At 26.4% G+C, this 19,465-nt stretch overlaps 5 protein-coding genes across 13 annotated transcripts; 3 read left to right on the top strand and 2 right to left on the bottom strand.

The window, feature by feature from the left end:
* Positions 1 to 43: 43 nt before the first annotated feature.
* LOC124949282 (probable leucine--tRNA ligase, mitochondrial) lies at positions 44 to 3,977 on the bottom strand. The gene is made up of 8 exons (XM_047494093.1): positions 3,833 to 3,977; positions 3,491 to 3,698; positions 2,967 to 3,360; positions 2,007 to 2,893; positions 1,572 to 1,934; positions 1,123 to 1,363; positions 801 to 1,038; positions 44 to 667 (listed from the first exon to the last, which is right to left on the bottom strand). Exons 1-8 carry the CDS (start codon positions 3,941 to 3,943, stop codon positions 452 to 454), a joined length of 2,658 nt encoding a protein of 885 aa, XP_047350049.1. The 5' UTR covers positions 3,944 to 3,977; the 3' UTR covers positions 44 to 451.
* Positions 3,978 to 4,079: 102 nt separating this feature from the next.
* Positions 4,080 to 5,890, top strand: LOC124957567 (60S ribosomal protein L13). Its single transcript, XM_047514597.1, has 4 exons — positions 4,080 to 4,229; positions 4,624 to 4,773; positions 4,988 to 5,237; positions 5,566 to 5,890. Exons 2-4 carry the CDS (start codon positions 4,631 to 4,633, stop codon positions 5,830 to 5,832), a joined length of 660 nt encoding a protein of 219 aa, XP_047370553.1. The 5' UTR covers positions 4,080 to 4,229; positions 4,624 to 4,630; the 3' UTR covers positions 5,833 to 5,890.
* A 149-nt stretch (positions 5,891 to 6,039) lies between these two features.
* LOC124957562 (kinesin-like protein KIF23) lies at positions 6,040 to 11,624 on the top strand. The gene is made up of 10 exons (XM_047514590.1): positions 6,040 to 7,767; positions 7,972 to 8,547; positions 8,642 to 8,812; positions 8,912 to 9,110; positions 9,219 to 9,357; positions 9,439 to 9,638; positions 9,749 to 9,853; positions 9,930 to 10,015; positions 10,095 to 10,225; positions 10,300 to 11,624. Exons 1-10 carry the CDS (start codon positions 7,757 to 7,759, stop codon positions 11,244 to 11,246), a joined length of 2,565 nt encoding a protein of 854 aa, XP_047370546.1. The 5' UTR covers positions 6,040 to 7,756; the 3' UTR covers positions 11,247 to 11,624.
* LOC124957566 (dual specificity protein phosphatase 3) lies at positions 9,696 to 17,657 on the bottom strand. 6 transcript variants are annotated; one of them, XR_007103665.1, is made up of 8 exons: positions 16,721 to 16,869; positions 16,478 to 16,522; positions 15,970 to 16,157; positions 15,502 to 15,725; positions 14,666 to 14,884; positions 13,485 to 13,595; positions 12,371 to 12,440; positions 9,696 to 9,830 (listed from the first exon to the last, which is right to left on the bottom strand). XR_007103665.1 is itself a non-coding variant. In XM_047514596.1 (5 exons), the coding sequence occupies exons 1-5, from the start codon at positions 16,748 to 16,750 to the stop codon at positions 14,688 to 14,690; spliced, it is 684 nt and encodes a 227-aa protein (XP_047370552.1). In that variant the 5' UTR covers positions 16,751 to 16,869; the 3' UTR covers positions 14,503 to 14,687. The 6 variants fall into 6 exon arrangements, 1 of the variants encoding a protein (XP_047370552.1); XR_007103664.1 differs by lacking the exon at positions 9,696 to 9,830 and having other exon boundaries at positions 10,059 to 12,440; XR_007103666.1 differs by lacking the exon at positions 9,696 to 9,830 and having other exon boundaries at positions 10,059 to 12,440; positions 16,478 to 16,627; positions 16,721 to 16,859.
* Positions 16,539 to 19,457, top strand: LOC124957565 (charged multivesicular body protein 4b). 4 transcript variants are annotated; one of them, XM_047514593.1, is made up of 5 exons: positions 16,539 to 16,557; positions 17,772 to 18,008; positions 18,351 to 18,528; positions 18,679 to 18,962; positions 19,042 to 19,457. In XM_047514593.1, the coding sequence occupies exons 2-5, from the start codon at positions 17,828 to 17,830 to the stop codon at positions 19,095 to 19,097; spliced, it is 699 nt and encodes a 232-aa protein (XP_047370549.1). In that variant the 5' UTR covers positions 16,539 to 16,557; positions 17,772 to 17,827; the 3' UTR covers positions 19,098 to 19,457. The 4 variants fall into 4 exon arrangements, with proteins under 4 accessions (XP_047370549.1, XP_047370548.1, XP_047370547.1 ...); XM_047514592.1 differs by lacking the exon at positions 16,539 to 16,557 and adding an exon at positions 17,453 to 17,640; XM_047514591.1 differs by lacking the exon at positions 16,539 to 16,557 and having other exon boundaries at positions 17,664 to 18,008.
* Positions 19,458 to 19,465: the final 8 nt, after the last annotated feature.

Genomic DNA, 19,465 nt, shown 5'->3' with positions numbered 1-19,465 from the left:
ATAGACAATAATTTAGTGATTTTATAATTAATAGCAATGGAAGAAGAATAAAAGTCATAAATATGATCAGTTATAAAATATGGTTCATTATAAACTAAGCAATTCTATAATATAATTCTAATTCAGGTGGAAAAAAAAATTAGAAGGAACATTGTCTTTAAGTATTGACTAATTCTATTACAAAGTACACTAAGTTTAGGCAAAAGAATTCAATGATTTTATGATTAATAGCAGTGAAAAAGGATCAATTTACATAAGCATACTTTTATATTTTATTATTATTATTTCACATATTCTTATTTTATGTAAATAAAATGAAGTATCATTTGAAAATCTCATGATTATAGATTTAATAATAAAGGAATAGGTTTTATACGATTAATTTACGTTAAATACATTTTAATTATTTTTGTCATGTTATAATAATCTTTTAGAATTATGCCAACTTCACTTAAGATGAAATTTCCTCTAATATTTTATTTGTAGTAATATATAAATTTGCATCACAAGCTATCTGTGAAACAAGCTTAACATCTGTGATTGTACGCTTTCGTATAAGTTTTTGATAAAAGGGTTTAGTCATTATTAATTCTGAAGCTTCCTGTACAGTTAATTTATCTAAAGTATGGCGGGGAACTTTTATTTCCATGAACAACTGTTTATCGACCTGTATAAGATTGGAAATTATAAATTTAAACTTTTTTAATTTATAATATCTATATTATAATATAGATTTACAGTGTGCATGAGTGCGCACGTATATAACTTACATACATATATAAAATAAATGATAAACTTACGTAAACATTCATTCTCATCTTATAGTCCATATCTATTTCAGGCCATTTTTGCTCTAATACATCTTTATCCAATAGCACTTCCTCTTTATTTATAAGATGATGTGGTATAGAACAAAATGCAGTCCATAATTCTGAAGCAAAATGTGGAACTAATGGCGCAAGCATAATTATTTGTGTAGCTAATGCCCGTTCATATTCACGACTTTTTAATTTACACTCCTTACATACTTTTCGTAAACTGAAAATTCACAATATCATAATTAAAATTTATTATTACATATACTATATTTAATTATTAAAACTTTTTATTTAATTGACTAACCTATTTGTAAGTCCTTGCATTCTAGATATTGCAACACTTATCTGCTGCGATTTTATGATATTAAAGGTTACCATTTTTAAAAAATAATTTCTGCTATCAAACATGAATTCATCATCTTTAATGTATTTAGGATCAGTAGCTGCTGTTTGAAGTTCTTCTAATGATACATGTTCTCTCATCTTGATAAATTCTTTCAGAGTTAACCATATACGATTTTCCCAGTTTTGTATACCACGAATTGCTAATAAACATAAATAAAATGCTTAAGCACATATAAATTATTTTATAATTTATACAAAATACAGCAGGTCCTACTATTGTAATACCTTGTACTTATTTAACATCAATTAATATTTATTGAACATTAGCTTAAAAATCTATTAAGAAAAAATTGTATTGTTTGATCTAATTATAATAATGAATGATATATATTAATTTAAAATACATACTATCAGTAGACCAATTTCTATGGGAAGTTGGAGCTACATCAGCTAGTATTAATAATCTAGTTGTATCCACACCATAATTTTCCAAAAGTTCAAGAGGATCAACTCCATTATATTTTGATTTAGACATTTTTTCCCAAGTAACTTTTATAAGTCTCCCGGTATTTTTTTCATAATATTGGTTATCCGTTTCATCTTTAATTACATCACTTTCTTTTATATACTGCCCGGTATTAGATATTTGGTAAGTTTTTCCCATTACCATACCCTGTACAAGGAGTTGCTTAAATGGTTCACGAGTAGGAACAAGACCTTCTTCATATAAAAAATGGTTTATAAATCGAGCATAATATAAATGGAGCGTAGCTGTAATTATATAATAGCTAAAGAAATATATTGGGCATAAATAAACATGTCAAATTCAATATTTTATCATACCATGTTCCTTTCCACCTATATATAAATCAACAGGTAACATTTTTTTGACCTTTTCTACGGAAAATATTTCTTCTTGATTTTTTGGATCAATATATCTTAAAAAATACCAACAACTATCTACAAATGTATCCATTGTATCAGCTTCTCTGATAGCATGATTACCACACTTAGGACATACAGTCTGTAACCATTCTTTGGCATTGAGTAAAGTAAAATGATTTTTTTCTGATAAATTAAAATTAATGTTTGGTAACACAACAGGCAACTGATTACGTGGCACAGGTTGAATACCACAATTTTTACAATGTATAATCGGAATAGGAGTGCCCCAATATCTTTGTCTAGAAATCAGCCAATCTTTCAATCTGGAGCTTACTATATGTCCTCCAATATTCCATTTTTTTGCTTTAATTAATATTTCATTAAGTTCACACTGCAATTCTTCATGAGAACGTATATTATGTCGTTGAAATGGAATTTCCACGGATTCTGCAAATTTGTAATCTTCAATAGAAGCAGAAGGAATACCCAGATAATTATCTCTATTTGGTGGAAAAACCAATTCATCAGATATAAATATTGGTAACTCTTGTTCAGTAAAAGGATTTATTACAGTGGCTTTCAGTTTTTTAGTTGTTGCATTAATATTTTCAGAATATTGTTGTTGATTTAATGCATTACTAGGAGAAATAACAACAAATTTTGCAAATTTGACAAATTCTGGCTTATCAGTCCATAGATTCATGGTTTTTGGCAATTCTGAGATATCAGAAACTAACTTAAAATCAAAACTTACACCATTACAATCACCTATCCAATTTTTTTGAATTTTTATAATATCTTTCCACTCATTCAATATTGGATCATTTAATCCATCCAATAATGACCTGTAATATGATATAAATATTATACTTTGTCATATTTTTTTTTCTATTAAAATAATCATTACTGTTAATATACTTAGCGAAGGCTGTAGTTCTAATAAACCATTGATTTAATAATCTCTTTTCCACTTTAGCTCCAGATCTCCAAGAAATATTATTTATATCGACCTGTTCTTCAGCTAATACTGTATTATCAATGGGATCCCAATTAACATATTCTTCTTTTCTATAAATTAGATTTTTTTCAAAGAGTTTTAAAAATAATTCTTGAGTCCATCTATAATATTCAGGATCACAAGTAGAAATTTCCCTGTTCCAATCAAATGAAAAATTAAGAGCATTTAATTGTTTGCGCATTATATTTATATTGGTTACTGTCCATTTACTAGGATCAATTTGTTGCTCAATAGCAGCATTTTCAGCAGGTAGACCAAATGCATCCCATCCAATAGGGTGAATTACATTTTTACCTAAACCAAATATAAAATTTTATTATTAGTTTTTTAAGCATTATTTATGCAAGGTTGACATTTCAATGCTGATTAAATATTATTTTTATTATAGGAAAACAAAAATTTGATAGTATAATCATTTTTTTACCTGTCATCCTATAGAAACGTGCTATAACATCACTGATCGTGTAAACTCTAACATGGCCCATATGAAGTTTTCCAGAAGGATAAGGAAACATAGAAAGGACATAAAACTTATCCTTTGTAATATCATTTTCATCATGTAAATTCGGATTCACCTTATTCTTCCAATACAACTCTATTTTATTTTTCGTAGTTATATTAAGATCATCATCCTAAAAATAATATGAATTGTAATTTCAAATGTGAATACTAACATGTTTGTTAATTTTACAATTAAAATAAAATTTAAATATAGGTTATGGAGTGGTGCATGTGAATGAAATAATCAAAATAATCTTGATAGTACCTTTAATGAACAAATACCAGTAGAAGCTCGTCTTTCTATAACTATTTTTAAAAAATATTCATGTCGTTTATTAAAAATTGGTTTTAATACATTTATAAAATCATACTTCATGTTTTATATTTTTAATTGACTAGCATTGCGAGACAACTCTAGTCAAATCTATATTTATATTCATACTATATTTAATAACTAAATAAACGTATTAAAATTTATTACAACTCAATATTAATATAATTAATATTTTTTAATTTGTAAAATTAAGATATGTAATTATAACAAGAACGTTTTTTCATTTTGATGAAATATAGTCTATATTTTCGTAAATCATTCCTTTTCCGGTATACATTGAAACGGCACACAAGTGAAAGTTATATCAAGTATCGAATCTGTCTTAACTGTAAGCATCTGACAATTTTCTAGTACTCGATTTATAAAATAAATTATCTTCAACAATTTCATTTATTATTAATATTATATATATATAATTGAACTTACTTATATTTTCATATTTCATAACATTGTGAGCGAGGTTAGAAATATGAACACATATTGTTTTTATTATTACAATTAGTTATTACATTTTAATACAGAGTTATATATATTTTAAAGTGTTATTTTTTTTTATTGAATTTTAATATATATATTTATTCCAATGATTTACAAGTTTAATATTAATCTGCATATATATTTAATATATAATAAATATTTACCGTATTATTGACAATTAAGTAATATCGTATAATAATATTGTATTCCTTTCATAATATTGATTATATTTTTAACAATTACAGTGTAATAATGGGGAAACGTAATAATATGATCCCTAATGGACATTTCCATAAGGACTGGCAACGTTTTGTAAAAACTTGGTTCAATCAGCCTGCGAGAAAATACCGTCGCAGACAAAATCGTATAAAAAAAGCTCGTACAGTTGCACCAAGGTAATGATCAATAAGTAAATTTAATAATAATAAAATAAAATTTTAATTTAATATAATATAGTTCATAGTTATAGTGCAACTATGAATTTTATGCTTATATTTTATATTATATTGCTCTACTAAATTATTCTTGTTTGTTAGTATAAGACAGAAAAAAATCTTTAAACATAAATGGTTATTTATGAAATGATTAAACATATCATATATATTTTAGACCTGTGAACCTTTTAAGACCAATAGTACATTGTCCAACATTCCGTTACCATACAAAAGTTAGGGCTGGCAAAGGATTTACTCTTCAGGAACTAAAAGCTAGTGGTTTAAACAAAAGATTTGCTAGAACAATTGGAATTGCAGTCGATCCAAGAAGACGCAATAAATCTATAGAGTCTTTACAAACAAATGCTCAGAGACTGAAAGAATACAAGGCTAATTTAATTCTTTTCCCCATAAATGAAAAGAAGGTATATTTAATAATTTTTTTAATTGTTATTACAATACATTTATATGTGATATATATCTTTCAAATTATCATGCTTATTGAAAGGCATATTATTTTAATATCATAAGCCATATCTGGACAACTTAATATGTACGAGTTGTAGTAAGCTCATGATTCCCAAATAGATTTTCTGTTTTGTTGTCTTCATCAGTTCATAACATTTTTTGTTTGTATTCTTTTACAAAAAATTTATTGAAATAGAAATGATAAAATCAAGAAATTATACAGTTGTCCAGATCTGTTGTATGTATACATTTATCTAATATCATTCTACTTTTGTAATGTAATAGCCCAAGAAAGGTGATGCAAGCGAGGAAGAAATGAAAGTGGCAACACAAGTTAAAGGAGAGGTTATGCCTGTACGACGTCAACCAGCTATCAAAACAAAGAAACATGCTATTACTGACGATGAGAAGAAATTCTCTGCATATATAACATTACGAAAAGCTAGAGCAGATGCCAGATTAGTGGGAATAAGAGCAAAACGTGTTAAGGATGCTACAGAAAATCCTGATGATGTTACCAAAATTGGCAAAGACAAAAAGTCTAAGAAGTAATCTTAATTTTGTTCTATTTATATAAGTGCAAAAAAAATAAATTACTTCTACAAAAATATACATGTTTACGTGTATATGTATATGCGTATCCCACCATCAACATACAATTAGTATTTATCATCTAACGATGACTATTTATTATATTACTATTCCTTTATCATCAAATCAAATTGAACAAGGTTTAATGGAAGAAAATAAGAAAAATTGATAATATGCAGCAAAATCAAAAAATAGAAAAGAATCGTTCCGTATTTTATCTGATCAAAAAGTTTATTTATGTTCTCCCGTACAAAAGTTTAAATTAGTTTTTATTGGACTCAATGGATTTTAAATCCTTGATCGATATTTAAATAATACCGCGAAATCTATTTCTTATGTCTATAAATTTTGTTATAAGAAGAAAAAAATTGACTAGTGGCCACTCAAATACTCTTCTACTAATTAATTACAACCAATTACCTGTCTCAATTCAGATCTTTCGTCGTCCTCGATATGATTAATAGGAGGGCCTTAAACATTGACTTATTACTTCAAAAGTTTTATAATGATTCAGAAACACTCGACTGCGATTTGAGTCGAAATTGAGAGTGGATAATTCGTAGATGGCTAAAAATGAGGTAGATCGACATACAAGAAAATAAAAAAATAGTGTTAGCATATATACAAATGGTAACAATATAAACGAATTGGTGAATTGTTAAAAGAAATATAAAAAAAATGAGAAGATTATCCAGTTAGAATAATAAAGAATAATAAGTTAGAATAATAAAACAAATAAAGAATATATTGCATATAATAAATAGATAAAGAATATATTGTATTAGATCATAGATGAATTTTTTCAGTAGTAATCAGCGATAATTCTAATGTTGAAATAGAATGAACAGTTTATGAGCCAGAAGATGAATTTTCTATTAAATATTGGAAAAGCAATTAAAAAAAAAAGTTGAATATGCAATTAAGGTAATAGGTAATTTGGATGGAATTGATTTGAATAGTTGTGCAATTAACAGCTTGAGAATATATTTAGATAACAACTATGATTACCCTGATGCCAAAGAAATTGAGGAAAAGTTGCGTCAATTAAGATATCAAGTAAGAAATCTTAATGACTCCCTTCGATTATATTTAATAAGAAATATACTAGATCCAAGATAATAGATCGATATAATAAAAAATGTATCTACGTATCAAATATTTTTTTACATTTTTCACATCATAAAATAAAAATAAAATAGGGGTTATTGGATAATAAAATGTATATAAGCATTAAAAATACTTTTACGCACTCTTTTATATGTAAAATAAATCAAATTTATGAACAGCTGCGTTACAAAATAAGTTTTCTCTGAATTTTATCACAAACCAATTAAAAGCATGGACTTCGATAGGCAAGTGCGTTTTCATCGTATAACTTTTCATTGGATTGTTCTTTCAATATAAACAAGTATTAATCATTGATTAATAAGAAAACCAATTTACTTAATTTAATGGTCAATAATAGAATCTTTTCTAATAAGAAAAATAATATTAATATGTTTTATTAATTATTTATTATACGCAATGTAAGGAATACAAATATTTTGTCCAAATAACATATTTGGGGAAATGTACATGTAACCGTTATCGATATTGAAAACACTGCCTATTTTTCAATTTGAATGTTTGAAACAGTTTACAGTTGGAAAATTATGTCAGACTTCATTGTAATAAATTCATAACAAATGCAGTGTATTCTTTTAAAGATATTTTAAAAATAATTCTATCTTTATTCATGAAATCAAGTATAATTTTGTAAATATTAATCTTTTTAAATATAGTTCAGTGAATTTAAACGAGAATAAAAACGGGAACTAAAGGAAGATCTAAGACTATTTGATATATTTCAAGAATAATTGAAAACATTAATCTTATCTAAATCACAATGAAATCTGCGTAAGTTTATCAATACATTCATAATATATTATATTTTAAAAATAATTTGTTATTGTATATAATTTTTCTTTGCATAACAAAATTTATGCTAAAATGTTGCATATTGTAGTCTTTATAAATTTATTTTCTATTATTGAAATACTGTTGCAAAAACGATAAAGATATTTCATTATAATTATTTTGTTTATGTTTATTATTTTTCAGACGTGGAAAAATGTTAGGGTTATCCCGTAAACCAATTAATCGTATAAGAGGTACTAACATGTTATGTAAAGATCCTGTACAAGTATACTGTCGTTTAAAACCCATGCAATTCCCTAATGATATATCATGTATGAGAGTTATATCTGATACAACAATAGTAATCACACCACCAGAATCTGCAGTTAACTTTCGTAATACTAGTAATAAGGAAATACAAACCACATTTACTCGTGTATTTCCACCAGATGCTACACAAAAGGAAATATTTGATACAGTAGCTTTACCTTTGGTTGAAAATCTTATACAAGGAAGAAATGGTTTATTGTTTACATATGGAGTAACTGGCAGTGGTAAAACATATACTATGACAGGAGATTCTTCTCAAGATGGGATTATGCCCCGTTGTTTTGATGTTATATTTAATAGTATTATGAATTATCAGACTAAAAAATTTATATTTAAACCTGATAAACTCAATGGTTTTGATTTACAAAGTGAAGCAGATGCAATGTTAGATCGACAAAGTGAAATGCATGCTGGTCTTATGTCTCAGAAAAATGGAAAATCTGGGAAACTGTAAGTTAAATGAAATAGGCAAGTTCCAATTTATGTTAATATTATAATACATGTAGGAATTAAGGATATACTAATATTATTTATTTTTCATTAGACGTAAAGTAGATAGTGACAGTGATAGTAATCCTATTATAATTCGTGGATGCAATGAAGTCCAAACTCTTACTATTGATCAAGATAATGCATATGCTGTATTTGTTACATATGTTGAAATATATAACAATTGTGTATATGATTTATTGGATGATGATGATGTTAGAGCTAAGTATGTACAATGTTTATAAAGTCATTGTCATGTAATTTTTTTTTGACACAACATTGAAATATTGTATATTACCCATTAATATTTTGTTGCAATATTTAGAACATTACAAAGTAAAATTGTTAGAGAAGATGGTAATAAAAACATGTACGTCCATGCTGTCACAGAAGTAGAAGTAAAAAGTTCTGAGGAAGCATTTGAAGTATTTCATCGTGGTCAGAGAAAAAGACGTGTTGCTCATACAGCTCTTAATGCAGAATCAAGTAGATCTCATAGTGCATTTACTATTCGTCTTGTACAGGTATTATTTTATATATATATTTTACACAAATATATACATATGTATACATATATACATACACATATATTACTTTTTATACTTGTGAATCTAATATATATCAGTAAATAGGCACCTCTAGATTGCGAAGGCGAGCAAATTATACAAGACAAACGTGTGATATGTATAAGTCAATTATCATTAGTTGACTTAGCTGGAAGCGAGCGTACAAATCGTACTAAGAATACAGGGCAACGATTGAGAGAAGCAGGTATATAGTTGTTAAAATTTTTTATTTCCTCTTGAAATATCTTTCTTTACAAAAAACCAATTATATATAATTTATATACAGGAAATATAAATAATTCCTTGATGACTCTTCGATCATGCATGGAAATTTTAAGAGAAAATCAAACACAAGGAACAAGCAAGATGGTGCCATATAGAGATTCAAAACTTACACATTTGTTTAAGAATTACTTTGATGGTGAAGGACAAGTCAGGATGATTGTTTGTATTAATCCAAGAGCAGATGATTATGATGAAACAATTGTACGTTATATAGTAGTAATAATAGTGATATAGTAATAATTATATAGTAGTAACATGTGCCTATGTACATACGTTTATTTTAATTGCATGGTTACATTATATCTGTGTAGCAAGTGATGAAATTCGCTGAGGTAACTCAAGAAGTACAAGTAGCAAGATCTACAGTCACAAAACTTGATCTTGGTTATACACCTGGAAGAAGACAAGCTAATAAAGTATATAATAAACGAAATTTACGATTATAATATCTAATAGTTTATAGATATTTTAATGGAATAATTTTTTGTACAGATATTCAAAGAAGCAAGAAATAGATTGGAGAAAGAAGGTCGTGTAGAAGCTAATGGTTTAGAAATTGATATAGGTTTAGTGTACAGGTAAACCTCATAATTCATTCAATGTAATATTAATTAATTTTAGTTATTTTACTTTTATTTATTTTATTTCTTTTTATAGCTTGGGTGGACCATTTCCTGAATTAGAAATGAATAATCCACACAATGATCAAATCATAACAAATTTGATGCACTTCTTAGAACAAAGAATAAATAAACGAAATATATTACGGGCTGATTTACAGCAAAAGCGTAAGACATTTATTTTAATTATATGTTGTTTTATATATAACAAAAAAAAACACAACTTAATTATATTTTTATAGAAATTGAATTCAGGAAAATGCTTTCATTAACAGAACAAGAAAATATTAGTTTAAAAGTAGAAAATGCTGCATTGAAAGCTTCGAATGCACAACAAAAAAAAAAGATTTTAGCTTTGGAAGGTCATCTTGGAAAAACAGAAGCGCAAATCGATAGTTTGATGTGCAAATTAAACAATGCAAACGAAACAATAAAAAATATGCAACAGGAGTTAAAAGACAGAGACATGGCATTAAATCAACGTCTGATAGATAAACAAAGGGTCAAACAAAAATACAATACCAAAATACAGGTAGAAACTGATAAAATGAATAAAGAACTAGAAGTAAAACTTCGTCAACAACGTGAACAACTTCAGAATCAAATGAAAGCACAAGATGATAAATTGAGACTGATGAAACAAATTTTAGTAGATGAAAATGACATTAATTCAGGAAAAATTGTATCCAAGGATGTACCACCTGTTACACCTGTTCGTGTAGGAGATGTTACAAAAAGATTAGTACCTTGTACAGATGGAAGATCACGGAAAGACAAAGCAATAATATCAAATCCAAGATATAGACGTTCTCAAAGTGCAGATAGATGGATCGATCACAGACCTGGAGCACTTGTTCCTCTTGGAACAGTCCTCCAACCATTAATGCATAGGAGACGAAGTGTTAATCGACTTACAGATCCAAAAGAAATTACAGATGGTGCGTCTAGATATTGCCTTGTAGCACAAGAACATGATACGGATGGAGAACTTGAGACGAAACTTTATAAGGGAGATATTTTACCAACTTCTGGCGGAGGAGCTCAAGTAGTATTTCATGACATGGAATGTTTAAAACAGTTATCACCAAAAGCAAGAAAACGTAGTGGACCAGCAGAAGTAGATGCTCAAATAAGTTTAACGAATCACAGTTTAGAAGCACATAATAAAAGGCCACGAGTAATAAATTAAATATGATTTTTAAAAAGAAAAATCTCTTCAAATTTCATAATATTTTGATACAATTTGCTCTATAATAAGAGTATTATTTCAAGAGTTAATATTTAATTTATATAATATTCAATTAAATGTTTTCATCATATCTTTTTTAAAATAACGATACTGTCAATTCTTAACATTATAAGAAATTTTTTAATATTGTAGATTCTTGTAGAGACATCACATTAATACTACATGAACTTATTTATTATATTTGGAAATAAGAGCATTTCAATTTTAATGAATATGCTCCATTTTTATACAATCAAGATCTTAAATAATAATAATGTTTTTATATGAAATCAGTTTTAGATTGTATTCTAATAAAACGTTATTTACTTTTTTAAGGAATGCATATGTCTTGAACATAAACCAAAAATTTTTTTAAAAATTAAAAAAAAAAGTTAAGAAAAAATTAATTTTTATTTAAATGAAAGTCAGTTGGCATTAAATTTTGCAGAAACTTTTCGAAAAATGAAATGATTAAAAAATATTAAAATTTGCGTATTTTATGAATAATATAATGCGTGGTTATAAATAATATAAATGACTAAAATTTTTTTTATTACTAATGACCATTATCGTGAATTATTTTTTGGTTACCACTAATCATTATTGCTTACAAGAATTATTTTTTGGTTACCGGCGACCATTATCGATGACAAAAGTTTCGTTTTGGTTAGGAGTATCTTTGGAAAAGCTCCAATCATTAATACTTAGAAGACGAAGTATTAATCGACGATGTTTCCTAACCTTAGCCTTTTGCTCTATCGCAATAGACGTTTAAACCGTAGATTTAAAAAAACCATAAACTGCATCATTTTTTAACAGTAGCAGTTTTTTTTTCCTACATAATAAAAGATCACTGCAATTGCAATCGAATTCTTGATTTTTAATTATAATTTAAGATTTAACCACAATTTATAAAAATTCCCTAAAAATAATTGACCTTTCCGCAATTTCAATGTGATTTCATTCAAGTAAGTTAGTACTTTTACAATATTTTTGATCTTGATACATTCCTCTTTCAATAAAACTATCATTTTTTTAATTTTCGTTTCAAAACTCTTTGTGCTTTATAAATCGCTGCAACATACCGTATATTGAGTCCAGTGAGTCAAAACATGAATTAGCGGTTTTTTTAAACGTAAATGATCCAATGAGTATCTGAAAAAGTAATATATTATTAATAAGCTGTTATGCCGGGTATAATAATAAAAGAAATTACATTAATATGACTAAATTTCAAAGTTTTTAATACTCTTACAATTTTACGAACTCGATATAAAATATCAATTTTATTTTCGGAAAAAAAATCTTATATTGAAAGTTGCGATGTACTGTATACTTTATTGATAGAATCATGTTCTAATGAACACAATTTTTCTATTAATGTTTCTTTATATATTGTTCATGATTTTCCTATATTTAAAAAATTCTCATCTTTAACTTCAATAAAATTTTCATAGAATTTTGTTGAAAATATATTATATTCATTAAATAAATATTTCAATAAAATTTTCACTAAAAAATAATTCGACAGCTTTCAGTATATTCAGTTATTACTACAGATAAAGGGCGGAATTTTTTAAATATCAAATTCATTCAAAACATTTTCGAACTCTTCTTTTAAATTATCGGCTATATGTCTTTCATGAAGTTCTTTCATCGCCATCATTATATATTACTCAATTATACTTTGAATTATCTGTTTTTGACGTAATTTAACGGAAAATGGTTTTCTTCTATCACTAATATTTTTATTACTATGTAACTCTCAAATTTCTCCCTTTCTTCTCTACATATCTTTAAATAATGAGTAATTATACGCCTTTTTATATTCGTAACACGCGATCCTTCAAATTTCAGTTCACATATTTCACGTATACTCTCATTTTTGTTACTATCAAAATGAAAAAATTCGCGTACAAAGATATTTCTCTATCGATGATATTAACACGGACACGAAATTGAATGTGAATTAATAGCAATAAAAATAAACTAATGAACTAATAATAACTTAATACTGCTTTATTGCTAAAACAAATATTAAAAATAAGCTAATGAATTAATAATGATTTAATAATCTATTACACTAATAATTTATTGTCATTTAAATTTAATCTTGAACACATCAAAGCAATAATCTATCGTGATCTTAATAACTTACTGAAACTGAATTGTAGATAATATAATACAATATGCATCTACCTTTCATATGTCGAATATATAAACATCGCAAGATGTAAATAAGAAGAGAGGTGATGTCCAATTGAATCGTCTTCGGTCAATGAGCCAGAAAATATAAATTCCAAAGAGCTTCTAAAAATAAACAATAACAAAGAAAAATGTGTCATAAAGACTGAAATAATGACATATTGAAATGAAAAGAAATATATAATGCCATATGTAGCAAGACTTGATATAATTTGTCAAGCTATTCTTGCTTTAACAAGTTACTATAGAAAAAACTTTTTCAGCTCCAAAACTGATGTTGCATGATGAGCAGTGCAATTTATCACTGCATAATTTTCATGAAGTATTATTTGTGAAACCTAATATTGATTTTACTCATTAGTTAATAAAATATACAATTATAACTGAGTTTTTATTCATTAAAATATATAAATTCTATAATTCATTGTAATTCATTGTACATCGTTATGAATACTAATTATTAATCAAATTAATAAAAAAAATTTGATAATGATCGAAACCAAAACAAAACTCCTGCAATCTATATTAATTAACTAAATAAAAGTTCCGTCTTTGATTACTCCTAACCAAAACGGAACTTTTGTCACCGTTAATGGTCGCCGGTAACCAAAAAATAATTCTCATAAGCAATAATGATCAATCAAAAAATAATTCGCGATAATGGTTATTCGTAACCGAAAAAAAATTCTCGTTGTCTATAATAGTTATGCATAACCAAAAACAATTTCCGTCATCGATTATGGTCATCAATATCCAAAACAATTTCAATCATTTATAATGGTTATTCATAGCCAAAATCATTTAAAGAAATATATTAATTTTTATGCCATAACTTTTAATCTTTAGGCTATAACAGTTGAGGTCTCTGATTTTGAGACTTTTATATAAACATTATACTATAAAAGACATCTAAATCATAATGATTATATATGTTTATAATAATATTGAAAAACAAAAAAAAAATCAATAATTATTTTTTACTTTCGAAGCACATATTAACATTAGACACATATTCAGGATCATTCATTTTTATTTATTATAAGATATATGTACGTTTTTAAAAATTATCTTATTACGAAAAATGTGTAACAAGAAACATATGAAGAATATTACATTGCAATCGCGCACCGAAAACACACTTAATCTGCATAATGTTATACTACAGATATATTTACCAATTAAAATTTTTTCTTTTTATTATAAACGTTGTCGACGCAGTTGATTATCCAGTTGAGCTAATTGACTGCGAAATCCATAATTCGGATGAATATCGCGTTTTTCTCGGACTATTCTTATTGCATCAACAGCCAACATATTCTTCTTTATCATCAAGTATGCTAAGACGCATGTTGCACTGCGAGATACTCCCAGCATACAGTGTACAAAAACTTTACCTAATATATATGCGGATATTATGATTAAAAGTATCACATAATCACAAACATACACACCAGATATTTAAAAAAGTAATATTATTGGATTATCTGGAAAATTTATTCCATTTTTATATATAATCGATTTCTTGTATTATAAATACAAAACAATTTCCAGATAATACAATAGTAATATATACAGATAATAATTAACCAATGATTTTAATTATCTTTTTTATAAATGCAATTAATAAAAAAAACTTTTTGTAAAATTGTATAGTTTCTAGATGATACACATGAAATACATTATTTTTACAATGTCTTTTTAATAAGATATTAATATCTTCTGTAACTTACCATTCCTTTAGTGGTAATATTCTTAATAATAAAAGTGTGGAATGTTCTGAATTCAACTTGATCTATATATGTAAATATATCAGTAAACTGAATTTCGTTTATGAAAGATAAAAAGATCTATTTTGTGTACCATATCTTTGTGCAAAAAAACTATACAAATTTTCTTTAAAGCATTTTCCAGTAATTATATATGCAATAAAGATAATAAAAATCATAAAACTTAATATTTCAACATATATAACCACACATATATAAATACGTACATATGTATCAAAATTTACCATTACTAGAAACAGCTTCATCGATAAAAGATGCTGCAGTGTAGAAATACTTGCTTATGTCAGCAGTTGGATGATCAGCCAGTGGTAATCCAAGATATTTTATTGTTGTATTTGTATAATAATTTTTATCAGTATTTACAAATCCAAATTTCTTCCCTTCTGCAGCATTAAGTAAATGTGTTATACCAAGCATCGCGAGATAACTTTTATTTTTTGCTGTGGCACTGTTGAATTAAATAATTTATTAATTTAGTACTATTGTTATAACAATGTGAAAAGATAGAAATTATTTTTAGAGTAAGTAGTGGAAAAAGAACTCACAGGTTTTCTATTAAATTATAAAATAAAATCTGAGATCTTACACTTGCAAGGTGACTATTCTTCCAACTTAATTACCCGCTAGACACAATTTGAACTGTCCTAATCTATATAAACTATAAGTTCAATAATTCCAATGTAGATACTAACCCATCTCCTATATATATTCCAGGATATACTTCATCACAATCGATTTCTTGTTGTGCACAATAATATGCAACATCATCCCGCTCTGGATCAAAACCAGGCAATGGTTTAAAACCAGTTTTCACAGAATGCAAGGTTTCTGTTAACTGACGTTCTGTGGTTTCACCACCTGGTAAATGTTTCCTGAAATCCTATAAAGAAATATTTTATGTTAATTTAAGAACTTTATATATTATATAATATAACAAGGAATAGAAGAAGACTTCATAATATATTTCTTATATGAAAAGAAGACTAAAAATGTGGTAAAATGAATCTAAAAGATTTAAGTATTAAACAAATGAAATTTAAATAAACAATACATATAATCCTGTATAAGCACAATAGAAAAATACCTAAAATAAGTTTAATTTAATATTAGAAAACTATTTTATTTTATCATACATGATCAGTTACATTTAAACCCAAAAAATTAATATTTAATACATATTAGATACTGTTTAAATCTCACCCTATCTGCGTCGCGCCACGAGAGTCTCATCGTAAAGACTTTAATCTAAGGAAGAGAATTCCGAAAATCAGCGAAAGACGGTAAGACGTACGCCCGGAAGACATTTTATTTATTTTTAAATAGTCTTACGAAACGTCAATCAAGCTAAATCTAGTTCATGAAGACAAAAACGAATGTAACATGAAACAACGAAACTTAAAATGTATACATATAAAGATATGTAGTCAAAACTACATTACTTACATCATTTTGAAGCTCGCTGTTATTATCCATAAAAATGTATTTAATGAAATAATTTAGTGTTGTTACAAACGTTTATTACGATACAATTAGAATCAAAACTACGATTACGTATTGTTTTATATTTTATATATATTTATATATCTGTTTTACTTTCTATGTGTATATATATATATATATATATATATATATATATATATATATAATATATATAAAAAACGTTTTTATATATATTTACAAATTTGTGACATGACTTTGCAATATCATACAAATACTGTTAGATGTATAGAATCACTTCAGATAAACAAATCTCTAACATCTAAAAGATATAATACACTAGGGTCGCCAGTTATACCATATTTTCATTCCCTACATATCTTTCAAACGAAATTTCTCTAAATCTTTTTCGTTTTTATTAAAAAATATTACAGTATTTTTAAATGTACCAGAAAATACGCTTACTAAATCAAATATATTAACTTAATTTTTGAATATAGATGATACGAATTTCGAGATGAGGCGAATAAAGATTTATTGGAGATATTTTGAAAATTAGAAAAGAATCTATTTTTTGAATAATGAATATAAGCAATGCTATAAAGCGTTAATAAATATAGAATATAATATATTACGAAATATTTAAATTACGTGCAAATTAAAGTCGATTATTTCCTCTAATCTTATTATGTATATGTGTATGTGTATTTTATGTATTTGTGTGTGTATATATATATACATACCATAAATACGGATGTGTTCAATCGAGAAAATGGATTTGTTACTATACAGTTGTGAATTTTTTAGTTTTGTTTATAGTATCTATTAAAGTTATCTCTATAATCTGTTGATAGTACATAGATATATAAAATATTATTAGTATATTTTTTAAAATATTACTCCGTAATATAGGAAAATAATTAAAAGTAGGTGGGAATCATGGATTTACTTAGTGATGACTCATAACGCAAGTCAAATGCCTAAGAAAATATGGCGGTGCACAGACACGATCAGTGATACTTCTTTGATATTTTCTAAAGTATATATTTTGTTTAAGGTTACGTGTGTAATCACTCCTATCGTGATAATAAAATTAGACGATAAAACGTAAAAATGAGTTTCTTTACCAAAGTATTTGGTGGTAAAAAGGAGCCAATTGCTCCTTCAACGGCTGAGGCAATTCAAAAATTACGTGAAACCGAGGATATGTTGATAAAAAAGCAAGATTTTCTTGAAAGTAAAATTGAACTTGAAATTCAAACTGCAAAAAAAAATGGAACCAAGAACAAGAGAGGTATTTTGTCTGTTGCTTTAGATAAATCTTCAATTTGTTTTTATTTTTTTTTCTTTTGGCAATTAAAATTAATATCAAATTAAAATAACTTTTAATGGTTAAAGTCATCTGTCATTATGACATCTTTTAGTACTTCTGTCAAGTTTTGTTCCTTCGCAATTTTTCATTATTTCAAACACCTTCCAATTTTCTATAATTTGAAACAATATATGTGTATATTCATACATATATACAATATTATTATATATATGATATTATTTAACAATTAATTTGGAATTAGCTGTATATTATTCGATATACTAATGAGGAGACGTTTGTTTTGTATTTATATTTTATCTACAGCGGCTATCCAAGCTCTTAAAAGAAAAAAACGTTATGAAAAGCAACTACAACAAATTGATGGTACTTTATCGACGATTGAAATGCAAAGAGAAGCTCTAGAAAGTGCTAATACAAATACAGCAGTTCTTACTACTATGAAAGGTGCAGCAGATTCATTAAAAGCTGCTCATCAACACATGTAAGAAATTTGTTTTTTTTTTCTTTTATAAAATACTAGAAATTTTTCTTTATTCAAGAATATTCAGATTAGAAAGATTGTGTTAATGCTATATTGTGATTATATCAGGGTTGTGTCTTGAAAATATTCTCTATATTTATTTTATTATAGGGATGTTGACCAAGTTCATGATATGATGGACGATATTGCTGAACAACAAGATGTTGCTCGAGAAATTTCTGATGCCATATCTAATCCTGTAGCATTTGGTCAAGACATAGATGAGGAAGAACTTGAAAAAGAATTAGAAGAACTTGAACAGGAACAACTTGATAAAGAATTACTTGGTATTGAATCTACAGATGAATTGCCAGCAGTACCTGCTACGACTGTTCCAGCTGTTCCAACTGCTCCTGCAAGAACTCGTACAAGTAATGATTCATATGACAATAAAAGTGAAATATCTAACAGCATTTTATATATTCTTTCAATATTATATAATATTACTATTTAAATACTATTTACTTTTTATAGAAGCTAAACCAGAGGAAGATGAGGATTTAAAGGAATTAGAAGCATGGGCATCGTAATTAAATCGAATTTCTAAAAAAAAAAATATTGCCAATTATTAATCTGTACATTGATGATTTTACAGAGTAATAGCTTCAACATTTAATGTCAATATCTTGTACCAATTAATTTGAAATTCCTAAATATAGTATTTTATTTTTTATGCACAATTGTTAGAAAGGAGAAAAAATCTATCAAAACCAGTTTGCAAATATTGATTCATAACTTGTAATTATAACATCGAAGCGGAATGTACTTCATTCAATACCTTATGGTTTTTTTTTAAGAAGAAGTAAATATTTATGAATGAATGATACATCCAATAATTACTATAACTATCTTTCTTAGAATAAACAGATTTGTGCTTTATATAAAAATTATATATCGA

The sequence above is a fragment of the Vespa velutina genome, chromosome 1 (assembly GCF_912470025.1).
Source record: "Vespa velutina chromosome 1, iVesVel2.1, whole genome shotgun sequence".
Lineage (NCBI taxonomy): Eukaryota > Metazoa > Arthropoda > Insecta > Hymenoptera > Vespidae > Vespa > Vespa velutina.
This window is presented reverse-complemented; position numbering and strand designations above follow the sequence as displayed.